The 18,240-nt window shown below is 36.2% G+C and overlaps 1 protein-coding gene across 1 annotated transcript in view; it reads right to left on the reverse strand.

Moving 5' to 3' along the window:
- The window catches only part of ANKRD10 (ankyrin repeat domain 10), a 32,031-nt gene extending 14,536 nt beyond the window's left edge, over window positions 1–17,495 (reverse strand). Inside the window, exons 1-2 of the mRNA XM_009586870.1 lie at window positions 17,331–17,495; window positions 8,845–8,936 (exon numbers count right to left, since the gene is read on the reverse strand). Coding sequence (XP_009585165.1) covers window positions 8,845–8,936; window positions 17,331–17,495 — 257 coding nt within the window. The remainder of the gene's footprint in view (window positions 1–8,844; window positions 8,937–17,330) is intronic.
- Between the last annotated feature and the right edge of the window lie 745 nt (window positions 17,496–18,240).

An 18,240-nucleotide genomic window follows, 5' to 3' on the forward strand; every position in this document is an offset into this window, starting at 1 on the left:
CCATTCATATATGTAAAAAAAAATCCCCTAAATGTTTAATTTTAAATAGTGATTACATCACCTACAGCTTACTGTGTTTTTGTTAATGCCATGCGACAATCTAAGAAAATAAACCACAGTTTTCGTATATCAATGTAATATCTGTTAAAAAATACTGATCTCAACTTATCTATTGTTAGTTTACAAATAAAAATGTAGATAAATGTAAATTAGGGTAAGCAAAGCATGCAAATCTATAGATTCTATATCTGAATTCCTAGATTAGCATTAAAACCAATCACCGCAACAAATACCTCAACAGTATGCCTTGTGTGCAGAAAGGAAGCGATACTGAACATTCAATGCCACAACTGTAAGGTTTTCGGAGAAGCACCTGTGGCAGTTTCAGCAGTTTCTATATGGAATGCTCCCCCTTTCTAGGATTACTTGAAAAAATCAAGTCAATTCGAATTACGTAGCTGTAAAACATTGACATGTGTAGTTTTTACAGTTTCAGAATCTTCTGTTTGATTTAAACGGGCAATGGTGCATAAACAGGAAACTTATATCATAAGGGATCACATATTTGCAGGCAACATTAAGATTAAAAGTTACATTCACATACATAAAGTGCTGTAGCACATTATTCAATATGTAAGCCATTATCATGTGACCACCTTAACAACAAGATACTAAGCCTTTTATGCCTTTAAAGCATTATTACTTTCATCCTGAAACCAATTTGTCAGTTCTTCACTGAAATTTATACAGAATGGTTTAAAATTACCGGTCAACTCATGGCTTCAATTACTTTAAATTTAGTAGGCTGTATCTCAAAAGAATTAGTAACTATTCCTATACAAAAATTAGCAGATACAAGGATTAAAATAAAACAAAAGAAGAAAGAGAAAAAAAAGATCAGAACACTAAAACGCCCACAGTGAGAAAAAAACGTTTCCTATATAAACATCAGTATACTAGTCTAAAATTTCTAAAGCAAAGTGATTTTAAAATACTAAACTTTAAGTGTTTTAACCCTTTGGTGTCCAAATACAAAAGTTGTGAAATAGTTTCAAACGCTTTTTTCCAGATACCGAGAGAAAAATATTCTTAATAAACAAATGTGTGTCACTGCTGGGGACAGCTATAAAAATTCATGCTAGAATTACATATTGGGCATCTACAAAAGCACAAGTTGGTGCCAAGTTTTTATTTCACAACAAAACATGTGGCAGCTGAAATTATTTTAGACTTTTAAAAACAATGGTGAGTTTCTCAGAACATCCTCCAAAATTATAACAAGGTGAATATACTGGAAAGAAGGAAGCTCTTCTTTGTGAAGCCACTTTTTTCACATCAAAATCAAGGTTCACTACCAATTATGCAGCTATGATCAGATCCTAGATACTTCAGCTCACAACTGAGCAAATGCTGGCAGAAGAAAGAATTCATTAACCATGGTAGGCAACATTAGAATTATTACAAGCATCACCATCGGGTGGTGATTTATTGCTGTTCCTGTATTCCAATTTATATGCTTTAAGAAAGACCTCAAACAGTAGACTTCGATTTTCAGTATCACATTTCCAAGCAAACTTTTGCCTGAACAATATAGGCCTACCTGACTTTGCCTGGTATCAGCAGCCAACAATATTTTTAAATTCATATCCAATTATGTAAGAAGTGATTCCTAAACACAACTCACACAAGGAAGGTATGAAAGACTATGGTAACTCTTAAAACAACATTCTGATTGCAATACAGCATAACAGAAAAGACCCTCCCTATTAAAATGAAAATAAGTATGTCCTAGATCACTAGCAAAAATTAACTCCAAATAAGCATCTTTTTAGCACTGCAGTCACTTAAAGTGCAAAGACAATGTAAGAGTTACTTAGCCAGCCAACTTTATGAAAATGAGAACTGTCATCGCTGCTGCTATCATGTTTTTAGAAACAGACCAGGAATTGCAGATAAAGTTGCTTACAATGAGGAAAGCATTATGGAAGACTATTAAAGGAAAGGTTCAGTCCAAACTCTGACTTGAAAAGATGAACAGCCTTGCAACGCATATTCTGCCAAGATGCCTCTAGCAGCAAATAAAATCACGTTATTTCTCCTCAACATACCAACTGAAAAACCACGATAGACTAGAATGAGAAAAATTAAGAAAGCAAGCTTCTCTCAAATGTGCCAAGCATGGAAGAAAGTTCAAGATTTAGTACAAAAAGTGTGGACAGTAAGAGCTTGGGATTAAAACTAAATAGAAGAGGTAAATGCATTTTAAAGTATTTTTGTGTCAAGAAGGGAAAAAAAATCAAGAATGAAAGGACTAAAGGTATTAGATGGATTCATTATTTTCCCATAATAGGCATGGAGAGGAAGACTATCAAACTACACAAAATTTTATTTTTTGTGACAAAAATAACTTGATGCTTTCACTGAAGCAGACAGAAGATCTTTCAGATTAAGAAACTGCTGAAGTGCATAAAACCACTTCAAATAAGCTTCACAAAAGAGTTTTTTCAACTTAGATTTTCCTCTATTTAAAAGGAAAATTTATCTACCATGTATGAGCAACATCAAGCAAAATACAAAGAACGAAACAGAAGCTGAAACAGAATAACATCTTCCCTAAGTTACAGCTGCCAAAGCTCTTCCAGGGTTTGTTAAATCTCCATGCAATGAGATACATCTTGTAACCTGTAGCATGATACACATTAGAAAACTTTTCTGACCAACTTGAGTATGTTCTGGGCCGTGCCACAACTGCCTAATGTTTTTTGTCCACATTCAAAGGTACTAGTTGGAACTATGATCAACTTTACTGAAAAGACACAAACTAGAATAGCAAACGAAATCCAAATCAACACAGTAGAGCAAACGTCTTGCAATTAACAATTCTCTCATCACATATGCAGTCAAAAAGTATCAGCAGATCAAGCACAACACCTGTACAGATCATCACCACCATCGATGTCTGGACTAACCATCAGAACTCATCAGACTGTTGTATTTGGGAATACACTGCACCCTTGTTTCTTCTACTGTATCTAACTTGTGCTCTGGCCAAGTTCCACTTCGTAACACTTTGGTTTCTTCACCTGACTTAACCGCACCCAGGTTTCTGTTGCCAGTAATAGCTTCTCCTACTGAAAAAAATAATCTATCTGAAGGGAAGCTGCACAGCGAACATTAGCACAGTATCGTACATGAAGGCAGATCACTCCCAACAAAAAAATCCTAACATTCCTGTCAGAAATCTGAGCTATCCTCATTTAAAGGTCTTGGTAACATTTCAGTGTTCTTTATCCAGCTCTTTTGGACTGAAGAAAAGCTGAGAAACCAGTGCTATAAATCACAAAGGCTCGTCACTAATGGATAAGCTCCCCTGTCAAGCTGACCCATATCCTGTGAACTTCCTTTATGTTCCAGAAAGGTCACAAAATATCATTGCTTTAATGAAGGATTTAACTTTATTCATAAAAATACAACCTCTCACATTCTTCTCTATTTCTGAATGATGTCAATAACTACTGTTGTTATTCCACCCCCACTAAGAATAATCCACTCTCAAACTGAACAGGAACTCAGTGGTAAGAGTTTGCCTCAGCTTCCTGCAATTATTCAGAACAGCTGTAACTGAAAACTACCCTTTTCCATCCTGGTTTACTGTAAGACAGCCTCTCTCTTCCACCTTTTGATTTATCAGTTATCCGTGCATATATATTCTGCTTCAGTATTTCCAAATCTTTCCTTGAGACTAAATCCAAATTAAATCACTGCCTTCCTTCATGGTCACAACCTCCTACAAACCACGTTAAGTTCTTCTACAATGATGGCAATCAAGCGTGAAACCAAACACAGAAGAAATTAGCAAGCTTTACTTGTAACTATTTTGCAGGAGAATTAGAGTTTCACCACTGAAATGTACAAACCACTTTGACTTTGCCCTTCCATAACAATTTACATAAGGCGGGGAAGGAAGAATGAATTCCAACACCTGTAGCCTCCATACTGCAGAATGGTCACCACAAGGCGGCTACAGTGACAGCCCTTAAAATACTTGTTATATACAATGATAAAATGCTTGTTATATACAATGAAAGAAGAACAGTCACATTTTTTCCTCAACTATAATGCACTGTCTAATAATGCAACAACAGTAGTTAATCCAGCAGTGTAACTGCTATCTGGAGAGCCGACAATCAGGCTCGCAAAAAGAATCGTGTATGAAACGGTCCAAGTTTGAAAAGTACCAAACAGATTCTGTGAATATTAATATACCAATTAACAGATAAGAACCACTCTGTTGAAAAAGCACCTAAATCCTATTCCTAAACAAGTAATTGGTAAGACCCTAAAGCATTATTCTCAAGCTGAGCTTAATGACCGTAAGAAAGTAGGACGTTGATTCTTCTACGCTGAATCAATGTAGCAGTACAGCTTCTAAAGTAAAAAGATGACATAGTAATGGTACTCCACAAGTACCTTAACACCAGCAATGGACTGCAGTTCAATACTAAAAGTTTGACAGTTAAGTTAGGTAGGTAAGAAAAACAAGCACATGTTAAAAATCTACAAGTATCAGCTAAGATTTTAAGAACTCAGGAAGAAATCCAGAAACTAATGGAGGAGATCTCTGAACCCTGAGACCCTTCAAGAGAACAGGCCATGTAAGTTCCCTCCAGACCGAAAAGGAACTGAGCGTTTACGAGACAAACGAATGGCTGATTTCTGCGTTATCACCATGAAATCCACACATCACTCTTCTTGTCTCTTCACTAAAGGTGACTGCATTTCAGGAACTGAAAAAGTCACAAAAGTACAAATGAGAAGAACAAAAGCTGAGATATCACAGGAGTGGTCATAACTAAAATGTGAAACAGACTTCAAACAGAAATGTATTACAAGAATTTCACAAAGGGCTAATCCAGCGGCACTAAAAAAATTCACATTGGACAGATTTCCATTATGGAGGATGGAGAACAGTTGTGAAGAAGAAAAAAGAAATTAATGCTTTTTTTTAAACAACACAATGCAGTTCATGACACATGAATTTGCAAAGAAGAATTAAAATTAAGCCACTGCCAAAGAATGAGAATAAAGTTTTTGCTGAAAAACTAAATACCAGAGATAGGACATTTCTGGCATTATAGATGGAGTGAATTTACACATTCAAACGAATGCAAGACAGCTTTAATGAGAAAGTGGCTGAAGTGTCTGCCTAAACTAGATCAACATCACGATATGAATCTGTCATCTTGGAGAAACAGATGTACTGGTATATTTATCCCAGCATGTCAGTTATTCTCCCCAAACCTCGACACCAGAGTGTAAGAAACCAGAAAGGGAAGTATCTCTTTGGGGTCTTGTAGCATCCCATCATGGTATACAAATCAATTTTTAAAAAAACCTTAAGATTTCTGGCAGGGAAATAAAAAGCTTTCCTATGCTACTATTCAAGCACCTTGATCAACAAAACTCTGAAGCAAGCAAGTACTTGTGTTCAATTGGATGGATGCATACCAAGCCGTCCCACAAGTTACACTTCTCTTTATCCCAGGGTAATACAGTGTTTGAAACTTCTCTCCTAGCTCTAAATCAAGTCACTAAGGAATACACGACTCTTCAAATGACAGTTGCAGAAGAATTTTTGTTCAGAAATAAGTGGACACAAGGCACAAGAGAACCACGTGAAAAGTGACATGAAACCGGAAGAAGTTCAAATCAGTATAATTAACAGCTGCATCTGCTTTTTTTTTTTGTTCAGCAGTGTCCTGTGTTTATAGCTTAATTTTATATTTATATATATGCTGTGATGCAATCTATGTAACTATATTAACACCCAGCATTTCAAAAAATAGTGTAAAAGAGCAAAACAAAACATGGCACCAAGAAGGCTTTTCCTCCATAAAGAGCTGTGGACACTTGTTTGTCACCATGATAAATAATACACAATTAACCATACATAAATTGCATAGTTATGCTTTTTAGTGAAAATCCAGCAGTTATTATGGATACTTTAAAAGGTACTATCCACATTAAAAAGTCAGTTACACAGCAAACCTTTTCACTCATATGAGGACATTGTGACCACCTGCTTCCCCCTCTTCAAGGGTCCATGAATACCATAGTTAGTGGAGCAACCATTTTTATGGCTGTAGGACATACTGTGCACAGAATATGCTTCAGCTAAAATGAGAAGGTAAATACCACAAAAAAAATCAAAATATTTTCACTAGGGTACAATTATTATTTTTTAATATTATTAAAAATTTACACAGGAATAGAGACCCAAATTCTCTCTCATCAATTAGGAAAACAATGCAACAACTTCATGAAATTTAGAGACTGCAACATACTGTATTTCTCTGTAAAAGCAATACACTAACAAGCCTGAAATGAAGTAAACTAGAACAATTCAAGTGAGGCAATTTTATTCAAACTAAAATTCTTTTATCCTTACTGACTATTGTCAATATTCTTTGGCTTCCAATATAACCAAAGGAGTGAAAAAAGTAGAAATACAATAAACACTGATATTGAAGATTACACTAGTCCAAGTTACTTCCTTTTAACAGCAGTATTTCAATAATCACTCATTAATAAAAAATACATTTCTTGCAATGTTACGCTACTGATTACTAGTGTTTGTGTAACAATGAAATCTTAACATCCCTGTTCTACTTTCTATAAAAAACTAGGGATGGTGCAATACTTGCTGTATACTATAAACATCTGGTATAAGCAGCGTTATTTGACTATTTGAGTCACAAGGGATATTCTCTGCATCTTCACGTAACTAGATTTTGATACCATAACTGTATGAAAAAATAAAGAAAAAATTGGATTAGAAGATCTAATCCCCATAAAAAAAGGCCATATTCACCACCAGTACAGATCAGCACTTTAGTTCTACTTAGTGCTTAGTTCTGTATTTAATAAAGTTCTTGCCTTGGTCCTATATAGTGAACTATCATTTCAGTTAATATATACAAATTAGAACTCAAATATATGGATAAAATCCCTTTCCTTTTCTTCTAACTGAAGCCATAAAATAAAGGAGTCAAAATTTTCAGAGTATCTACATTTTCAAGATGTTACAAAAATCAGGAAATCCACATAGCCATTAGAGATATGGGGCCAGTTTTCAAACCCAGATAACCCAAAATTAATCAATGTCAAAAGCATATACATGGATTTGGCCTAATTTAACATACTGAGCCTGGAAATTAGATACTATGGAAAAAAATCCTCACCCCAATCAGTCCATAGCTAGCTCTCTCACGTGACAGGGCCAAGGCCTGATCCTGTAAATGACTAAACCTGGGTTGCTCCACCAGCCTATTGCATTTGCATCCCTGATTTTACCATTTCCTGCATAGGATCAGATATTTAATTACCTATAGAACTTGTGATAAGCCTATCCTACTGAAACACAGATGGAATTCTAAGTTAGAAAACTGAGAATTCAAATTATTTCCTGTTCACTAAAACTGCTATAAACCTACGCTACTTCTGCTGCAAATAGCTTTGGTCAAAGGCAGATCTCACTCTCCAAGTTTTACAGAAATGTTTTGCCTATGGCTTGCAAATACGACGTTTAAAAAGCAAAGTTTTAATTGTGTAAGTTAAAGTTGCAGCCACATCTCGAACCTCAGACACTCAGCTATTTATTTTGAAAGTCCTATAGATGTAACACATACTCTGCTTTACATCAGACTCTTAGCTCAGTCATTTCACATTTTTACACAGTTCCACAACTTCTCTTTTGATTGGATACTTTATAAAAATCACAAGATTACATACTAATTGATGATGATAATTAAGGTTTGCTCAATTCCACAGTAAATTTAAATCCAAGTTTATCTTAAGATATCTGAAAGTGAGTGCAAAATGGGAATTTATAAATTTAAGACTGATTTCATGAACTTGTTAATTGACCGAGACAGCTGCGTAAGTTATTTCAGCGTCATTTTTCTATGAAGCAATCTCTTCATATAAAGCAATTTGTTCATTACTATTAACTTAAAAGGTACTATATTTCCTCAATACTCTATGATACTGTTGAAAGAGTTAAATTTTATGGTAGATTTATCAGGGCAGCATTACAAAAACAGTAAGATGGAAACCAAAGGGTAAAACAAGAAATTAACTACATGATTCTTATTTCACTTACAACTTAAAAGTTTCATATCGCAGGTTAAAATACAGTAACTAGTTACCATTTAAGATAATAAGGCTAGTTCTAATTAAAACAAATTGCTAAAGTATTTACATTATTATAAGCCATAGAGCTTATACTCAACATTTCTAGGTGAAAAGTGCATCCATTTTGTCCATGCTGTAAGTTGCAAAAGTTTGTGAGATTTTCTGAATGTTTTTGCAGTAATAAACCTTTAAAGAAAAAAGTTAACAGGGCAAATACACAATATACTAACAAACAGTATTAAACTAACTTGCGAAGAGTGTGTGAGATGCTATTTTGCACATAATGTTGCTTTTGCATTGTTTTCTGTATTTATTCACCAGTGCAAGGTGTAAATTTGTTGTAAAAAATAACTACATGCTAGATAAAGTGTACAATTTGGGGTCATCTGACAGAAGCGTGATAAATATTTTAATATAGCAGATATAAATGCAATACTAATGTAGCACACTGGTATCACTTAAGTAAAATAAACTTTATTACTAGACATGCAAAACATCTTGGGCTTCATTACAGTTGAACATGTCTAGCTGTCTTTTAATCAGGTGTCTGCTGTTTTGATTTTTCTTTCTGACATTAGTATCTATGTTTACTGGTCTACGTTAGTTAGCTAAACACACAACAATCAACAACAAAAAAAATACCTCACTTACTCTATTTGCGCACCATGAGCCACAAGGGCACTTATGGAATCCATACTACCAGACCGTGCTGCTTTATGAATAGGAGTTTCACCAACATAATCCTGTAAAGACAAACTACATTTTGTCAAGCATAATCTTTCTAAAAATTAAAATCTTATTTTTACATTACTCACTTTAATTAAGAAAGCAGATACATAAAAGAAGCATTTATTAGCTAGCAAATGCATTGGGTACTTTATTACTATTTTAAAGTTTGCAGTAGGCTGTCATATACATTAGATGTTTAGCAAGAAATAATGCTAAGGGCATCTAACTCACAAGGTAAGCCTTATCCGGTAACTACGCAATCAGCAGAGGCATATTCAGCAACTTGCTAAAAACCCCGCAACATACAGCACCGTAACACCTTACTCTAACACCTTTATTTCCCAGCACTTTTGTTTCCCAATACACTGGACTGAGCAAGCCATCTTGAATTCAGAAGCAGCATGGCCAAGTTTGTGGGACTATATTGCTTTCAGATCTTGCTGACACACTTATGCAGTACTGTATTGCACCATAAATACTCACCAAGTGAGGAGTATGTATGCATAACTCTACTGTAACATAAGTAGAGTTCACAGGTCAGGCCAGATCTCTCCTGAGACATACACATTGACTCGTGTCCTATACACTTCTCTGACTATCTTTATCCATTTACATTCCATTACTGTTAACCAGCACATCCAATCATTTAATCTTTTCGTATTATGTGCAAACATACTGGAGTAGGGTATTGCTTTTCAGGCAACTCCTCTCTACAATCATCACAGGTAACGGAGAATCTACAGCAATTTTACAAATGCAACTGGCAAGCAGCAGGTAAATTCCACCATCATGATCTACAGGCTGCAGATGAAATTCAGTTCTTGCAATTAACCATCAATATTAAGAAGCACAGAGAAGAATCTGTAATGAAATATGGCCTTGAAGTAGCAAGTAAATGTTCAGTTACTGGTTGTTACGTGATTTAATTATCAGAGTCCTCAACACTTTCAATCCATAGCAAGTTTCTTTTTATCCTTTCTTCCCCATCATCTTTCTTTCTCTCCAAATTTTTGAGACTTCACTTGTCTACTCCACTGATATTAATCATGTTCTAACTGTATGTGCCTCAGTTTTGCTTCCCCATTCCTTTTATCAAAATATCAACACTAGCTATTAAAGTTACACAGCACCTTTACTGACTCGCCAGTCTTCATACACAATGGTGTTCACACCTAACTCTACAGTACTGGTTACGCTTCAGCTCTATTTGAAATGAATATAGTCAAAATATGATCATACTACCATCTTGATAGATAGAAGGTAACAAGTGTTTTAAATTGTCTGCCAAGCTTCTGAGAAATTAAATCACATCTTTTAGACCATGTAAATACAACTTGAAGATGAATTTTGGATTATATACTCTCAAATATATTTGTGTGTGTGTGTGTGTGTATATATATCTCTTGTTACATACTTTCAATTTTCTACTTGCCAATTTTATTTCATGGTAAAATATTTTTATAACAAGTTACAAATTGACTGAGGGTAAGCCAGTTTACCGGTGCTTAAGACATATATTCAGCCAAACAATGAACCATCTAGCACACCCAGCAGGGAACAATAATAGCACCAGACAAAGTTTACCTTCTTATAAACTAAGGAAAATCGCTGCAGCTGACACAAAGTTTGGAGACAGAAAAGAGCAGAAAACTCCTTGAAGTCCTTAGTGATCAGAAAACAGCTATACAGCCCTTCTTCCAAAATGGCTGTCTGTAGCTGATGAATAGAGGACTGCTTTCTAATGAAGTTTATATATTTTCTCCTATTTATAACCTTTCTTGAAGTTACAGGAGGACAGAGGTGTTTAACAGAGGACACAATTTTATTAACTATCATACATGGAAATTCATTTGGCACTAATTTAGCCAGGAAGATTTTCTTCATAGTGCAATACGTTTTCCCATCATGGAAGCTGTCTTCGATTCATCATTTTGTTATTGTTTCCCTTCCCCTCCTCCCTTTTGTTAAAGAGGTAAAAGTACAGAAAAGAAGTGATTTGCCTCTTTTGTTCACCATTAGTATTTACAGTCCCAACCCTAACTTAAAAAATAATCATTCAATATAATGTTCAGTTTAGGGAAAGTCAGCTCAACTAGCCACGCATATGACAAAGATGACAAAAATCTTTACTAGCTCCATGAACCTAGCACATTACCCGCAATAAGATCTAGAGAACTTAATTATGAAGTATTGCTGTGGGGAAATGCTAGAAGGATGAAAAAAGCCCCTTGCAAAAGGACTCCTCACCACCGCATTACAAGAATAAGCTAAGCTTATAGCAGCTAAGAATCCTGTCACCAACAACCAGAAAAAGGTTAGCATCTCAGAAGAGAATGTATGTCTTGAGAAGGGCTTCTTTCAATCACTGGCCCAAAAAAGCATGTCTCTCTTCTCTAAAGCTAAGGAGTTGAGAAAATACTTAAGACAATGACGGAATATATGGATTTAGTTTTTTATAGCATTTGTTTTAATTACGGCACCTAAGTTTCAGTCATCACTAATGTTATTTTCTTTTCAATTTCTCCTATGGGACCAAAACTATTTCCACTCAAATAGTTTCTGAAATAGTCTCCTAGCTCTACAAAGAAGAAATTCTCTCTGGATTATGAGCTAGATTGAAAGGAAAAAAAAAATTATCTCTCACTGAAAAATGGCGTTAAAGTTTACTTATTTTTTAACACATCAAAAATCATGCATACAGAGGAAAACAAAGTACTCTATGAGCCTCAGAACAATTCTGTTTTGATTCAACAACTGGAATGGATGGCACCAAACAGAAAAAGCAATATAACAGAGGTTTTTCCAAGAAGCTTCTGAGAACAGTTTGGGGTCTAGATTGCTAGCACATATTAATGCATAAGACCCCTCTTCCCCATCTCTTCTTTGGCTATGTGGAGCGAACTAAGTTATTTTATTTTAAGGGGCTCTAAGAATTCCTAATTATCCTTGAGAATACCTCATAATCCTTCTAATTATCCACAGTTCCCATACGTGCTTCAGTCTGACATATCCCCTCTGTAATAGTCCAGGAAGGGAAACATCAATAACTTGTTCCGGCCTTTCATATCTAGAGCAGAACTTTTCAGGGTCCCATTTACCCTTCTGATGTAACACTGCACCAACTGCTCAAACTTGTCTCACAATCCAGAAGTCACATTGTAAATAAATGAGTAGAAAGACCAATTAAGTTTTATTAGTTTAGCATTCAAGATAACACAAGTTTGTTTGCTTCCGCTGTGGTGACTAAGTATTTTGTGTACAGTGCTCCTGAAGGGATGACAGAAAGAGTCATGAGGCATCATAGGCACATTTGGTTTTTGCAGCTCACTACAACCGCCAAACATCTTCCTCCTTTCCCTTGGAGGAGCACGACTATCCTTCTGCAAAGACAAGGGCAGTCTTCTCTAGCTTGCGGTCATGACTAGATTACCTTTGACTTCTATTTCATTTTACTAAGTATCTAGCTTCCTTCCTTATTCTCTTTTTATTTATGTGGCTGAGGAGTCTTTTGCTTTTTTGGCTTAAATTTTCTCAGTAAATCTATCTCAGCTTGATTAATCAGTTTGCATTTCCTCACTATGCTGCTTAACCTCAAAAGCCATTTCTTCTACTGATTAAAAATTTTCCTCAAACTCTCTGCTTATTCCCAGGCCTCTTTCAGATGTAGTTGTTTTTTCAGTTCAGTTTAAAGCCATTTTTTACTTTATCTTCCCTCCTTCTGTCTCTTTGGGATCCAAGTTTTTGTTGGCTTTAGGATCTTCGAGTTGAACTTACAGCAAATTTCCCATTTTGTTCTCCAAGTTCCAAGTCCCTGGATATGATTCAGTTAATTTCACTCACTGGTACCTTTACATCCATCAAGGGGGGGGTGCAGGGAGAAAAGTTACTTACCTGTAAATATTTCTTTTTAAAACAAAAAGCCCCCATGCACATTTACATGGAAAGCTTTCAACTATGTTTACTGGTTTTGGCTGGGATAGAGTTAATTTTCTTCATAGTAGCTGGTAGAGTGCCATGTTTCGGATTTATGACCAAAGCAGTGTTGATAATACACTGATGTTTTATCTACAAGTGGGCTGGGGGTGCACAGCTGGGACTGCTGACCCAAACTGACCATATGACACCAAGAAAAGCTGGGGGGGGGGGCGCGGAGTTTGCCAGGGCTATCATTGCCTGGGGACTGGCTGAGCATCAGTCAGCTACAGGTGAGCAACTGTGGGATTTTTGGGTTGTGGTGTGGGGTTTTTAAAAAATTTTTTTTAACTTCACTTGATTTTCTTGGTTTGTGTTTTTTTTTTTTGTTTGTTTGTTTCCTTTTTTACTATCTAAACTATCACTAAACTATCTTTATTCTCAACCCATGAGTTTTTTCACTTTTCCCTTCCGATTCTCTCCTTCAACCCACTGGGGAGGCAGGGAATGAGCAAGAGGCTGTATGGTGCTTAGGTGCCTACCGGGGTTAAACCACAATGCTATGCACTTGTAAATTACTTCTAGTACAGATATCTAAGACACAAAAGCACTGTTTTACCTGACAAGAAATATAAACTAACTCCATTCCTTAACTCAACTGACTCAATTTCAAGTTCCATCAGCTGATCACATTTCCAAAAGCTGTTCAGATTTCTTAGACCCAGCACCCTACCCTTTCTGAAGCTGAGAAGTAGAAGCTGGAGAATACTGAGTATTTTTTCCCATTCCTTCCTAAAAATGCTTTGAATTCAGGACGGTTTCTCCTTCTGGGTTTTGAGTACGGATGAGAACCAATGGAATATTTTTACCTGGATTTAGTCCAAATTGTTCTTTAAAATACAAAACTGTAACATACCAAAGGAATGAGTGTTTTCTTCCACCCCACCAAGGGTATCAGTGTGTTTACAGTTCTTGCTAGCATGGGTAGTCTAACCCTCCCTAAGTCTATCTGCCATCACTGCCACATGATGGTAACTAGCTGGATGAAAATTAAGTTAGCATCGCCAGTAAGGATGCAGTATTTCTTATCCCTTCTCTTTAAGACAGGCCACACAAAACTGTTTTTTTGGCCAATCAACACAGGCAACATACAACAGAACATTTAATAGGCTGAGGCTAGAGGGAAAATACATTTAAATGAAGTAATAGGCTTTTTAATCAAAAAGTACTTTGCACTGTAACAGCGCACTAGAGCAGGCAGGTAGACAAATGCAGGTCTTGAGTCACATTATTAAGAACTCTTAGCAGGCACTGCCTACTGAAGAAAAAAAAAATAAGTAACAGGACTTTCTCTTGAGTCCACTGCTGGGTAGAAACAGGCAGGTCATTGCTTGACACTTCAGCTTTCTCCTGGGAATTTTTATAGTGACCCTGGGGGAGGGAAGAACTGCCCACTGATCATAAAGAGAGAGACGGCTCTAGCCAGCACATACAGTTATATAAGAGGCCTGGGCATCACAGGATATACTCACAGAACTTATTTGGGGAGCAAGTACAGCTGGGACAAGCAGTTTTCAGCATTTGTCCTTCATTGCTGCTCCCTGAGAAATGTCCTCGGCATTTCTGTCACCAGCACCGAGAGCTGCATTTTCAAGTTTTCCTAAACTTCAGGGCAGGCAGCATGGGCTACAATACAATACCTCAGGGCAGATATGAGAAAGCGTGCATGCAAATTCTACTGAGTACCAGAGGTTTATGTTAAGACTGAGAGACTCGAGCGGATTCCTTTTCAGAAGCTATCCTTTTCTTTTTCCAGAGGTGATGGGTTAGTCTGTAGCCAATGACCAGGAGTCAGTTTGGAAGGAAAGTTTTACTAGTTTAAATATCAAGCATTCACAGATCTTTCTCAGCATGTGTTTTGTATCCAGTGTCCATGGAACACTTGTCCTCACACAAGCATTAGCCAGTGACTATGTCTGTTTGAAGTACAGCATCAGCGAGCTGGAAGGAATAAACAAAATACACATCAGGAAATAGTGCTCCAAAAGCTCAAAAGTGTGGGTGGAAGCCCTAGATGATCACCTGAAAGTGCTTGGAAGTTAAATAAGGAACTAAGATCATTTATTAAGCAGTTTAAATCACACAAGAATCGTAGAATTTGACTGCAATTCAATAAGCAGCTGGAAGGAATTAGGGAGAGCAAAGCATGCACTATGCTTTACATAGCCATGTATGAAACATTCCAAATATCTGTGGGATGAGTTTGCTGCTATAGGTATCACCAAGGTACGCTGTCTAGCTTTCAGTGCTCGTGCATGTCAAACCACTGTGACTGACCAGTTGCATCCTAACAAAGAAGAGACTTTTTTTTGTTTCTACCACCATTTTAATTAACCAGAGCTATCTTCTAATTTTATCATCGAACCAAATCTAAAATACCTCTTCTTGTATGTTCGACTAGTATTTTGTGGGGACAAAAAAAAAGTTATTACATTGAAGTGCAACCTGAGCCTACCATTAACAACATACAAGGCTTCCATAGTGTCAGCTCTCAGTACCATCTACATTAGTGTCCTTTGCCTGTCAATACCTGAATCTACCCTTAGAAGTCTACAGGATACCATCACCACTATCTCATTTGAAAACTTGAGAATCACAGTACTCTTCCTCCTGTGGAGGACCACAGATCTATTACTTGGATTTGCTCTGGTGACAGACCATCAATTTATAAAGACTCCCAAGTCACTGGCTAGTCTTGGTGACGACTTTAAGCTGGAATGAGTTTCCTGTCTACTTTTAACTGTGTATCATACTGTGTTCTGCTTTCCTTTACAGTCATCTGCATGTTGCCCTCAGCCCATGGAGAGATCTCTCTGCACTCTTCTCCTCTTCTTTTGGGAACTAGCTGCTACTTTCTTCTTTGCTATAACCTCACTCACTAGATGTGATTTTTTTCCCCCATCACGTTCCAGGGCAGCAAGCTTGTTCTTCAACTCCATTTCAACCTCACTGGTCAGTTCTTCTCTTTATCCTCATAGTTGGAAACTTTCATTCTTCTCATTCATTCATTTTCATTCATTCTTCTCTTCTCATTTAGCAGATATTTGAACATCTTTATTCTGTGCATGCCATGTTTCCTCTCTAATCATCATTTCTTTACATTCTTACCTGGTGTCCAGATGCATTTATAGTTCTTGTATTTTCTCTTCTGAAGATTCTACCACTATGCAGCAATAACTTATTGCATAAGTTACTTTTGTCAGGCATCAAGGAGAAGATGCGATCTATAGCCTCTGCATCCAGTCACCTTCATTGTTTCTACAATTCTCCTGGTGTCTCACAGCTGTTCTCAATGCACCAGCCTTCTTTTCTGAAAACTCAACACAAACTTCCCCATTTCTTATTTTTGCATAGATTAAAAAAAAAAAAACAAAACAAAAAAAACCAAACTCTAAAAATGCAAATGTTCACGTTCTTTAGCAGACTTAGCTTAACTCTACTGCATATAAAACACAGTCCAGCCATTAAATGCTTTAAGAAAAGTAAGATGCAAGATTTAACAGACCAGACATTTTACGGATGCTGTGCTATACTACAGCTTTTAGTATATGCATATGCCGCTGTATTAATTACTCTCATAGAATATTATAAATAATATTTTTGAGTACTGTTATAAAGGCACACATTATGTATGCCCAGCATGCATAACAGATCCAATCAGTATTGCAAACATTTTCTCCAAAAGCATGATAGTTTTAAGCACTCGATTCTGTTATTGTACCAGAGTACAACAGTCCTTTACAGGAATTTTGCTATATTAATGCACTCACTGCTACCAAATAAATTGTTATCCATACTCACAGTGAAAGTAATGTAAAATTATTTAAAAAAAAAAAAAAAAAAAAAGAAATCACCCTTTCATTCTTTGTTAGTTAAGTACATGTTTCTGATCTATTTGCAGGAAGTTACTAAAGCTTTAGAAATAATCTAAAAAGGAAAACAGTATGAAACCAGATGCACCTTAAAATAAACCATGGCAGACCTTACTAGTTAGATGTATGACTAAATCATGAAGTACCACAAAGGTCTCATGGTTCTGTAGGTAATAGTGAATTCTTCCATTCTTAGCATATTTAATAAGTAAGATGTTCCTCACTAGTCTTTTTTTTTTTCCCCTAAAGAGGCATTACAGTATCAGAGTATTTGCTAATGCTGCTAACACCAGAGCAGCACACCATTTTGTTCAAGAAGCAGCAAGATGTCAATTCCTAAAACAAATGTTCTCCAAACCTTTAGTGGCTTAAAGGACATTTATTAGTCCTATCTCTACTATAATGAAAAAAAGATCTATAACTGATAATTAAGTCATTTGACTTCAGCTGATGTTAAAAATAATGTATCTGTATGTGCATGTAAGGATCGTACATGCAGTAAAAAGGGACCAAGACACTCCTTCCAAAACTATACGCAGACACGAAATATGCGTGAATCCATACCTGTTTGTTTATGTTGGCCCCCACTTGAATCAACCAATTCAGGCACTGTGGATGTCCTCCAAAAGCAGCGATGTGGGCTGGTGTTTGAGCAAAACGTGTTGTACTGGCATTTACAGAAGCTCCAGCTCTTACTAACTGCATTAGGCACTCCAGCTTTAAAGACATGAAGGAATAAAACCAAAAATGTTACACAGATGTGCTATGACAATTAGCACGTGCTAAACTAATAAATACATAAAACCTAGAAAAGCTAAACTTACTAGTGAGATTACATGGATGCAAAACAAGACAGAATATGAACATTAGGATCTACCCCCTCTACCCTACGTTCCCCCCTCCTTTGGCCATAGACCATACCTGAAAAGTACTTAATTCTCACCCCCAAAACTGAATTCCAACATTTATTTTCAGGATGGGAGAAAAGAGGGCATAAATATCTCAGAGCTGACAACAAGAGCTATTTGGTTCACTTTTGTTAAGGGGGTGGGAAGGAAGAGTTCTGATCCAGCAAAGCTGCAAACATGATAGTAAACAGACATTATTAGATAACATTTGCCAAAACAAGAGTGTTATTAGGAGATACATAGATGTATTCTCAGGAGAGTTTAGAGGAAGGTAAATCAGAAAAACACAGGAAAGATTTTAAATTTCTTTAATGTTTTCTTAGAGAGACAGCAGCAGATTACTAATGAAAACTAATATGTTAATACTATGCTAAATCTATAAAAGGAATAAATTCTTTTCATGATTTTCCCATTATTACAGCTGAAGAGCTGTTAAAAACAAAATAGGTTGCATGTTTGTGGCAATACCAAAAAAGAAAAGCTCTCTTTGTTTTAAAAAATTGCAGTATTTTGACACACGATATTCTGACTTCTATTTTCCCCATCATACTAACCAGAAATGTCAG

This window comes from Fulmarus glacialis, unplaced genomic scaffold (assembly GCF_000690835.1).
Source record: "Fulmarus glacialis isolate BGI_N327 unplaced genomic scaffold, ASM69083v1 scaffold18110, whole genome shotgun sequence".
NCBI lineage: Eukaryota > Metazoa > Chordata > Aves > Procellariiformes > Procellariidae > Fulmarus > Fulmarus glacialis.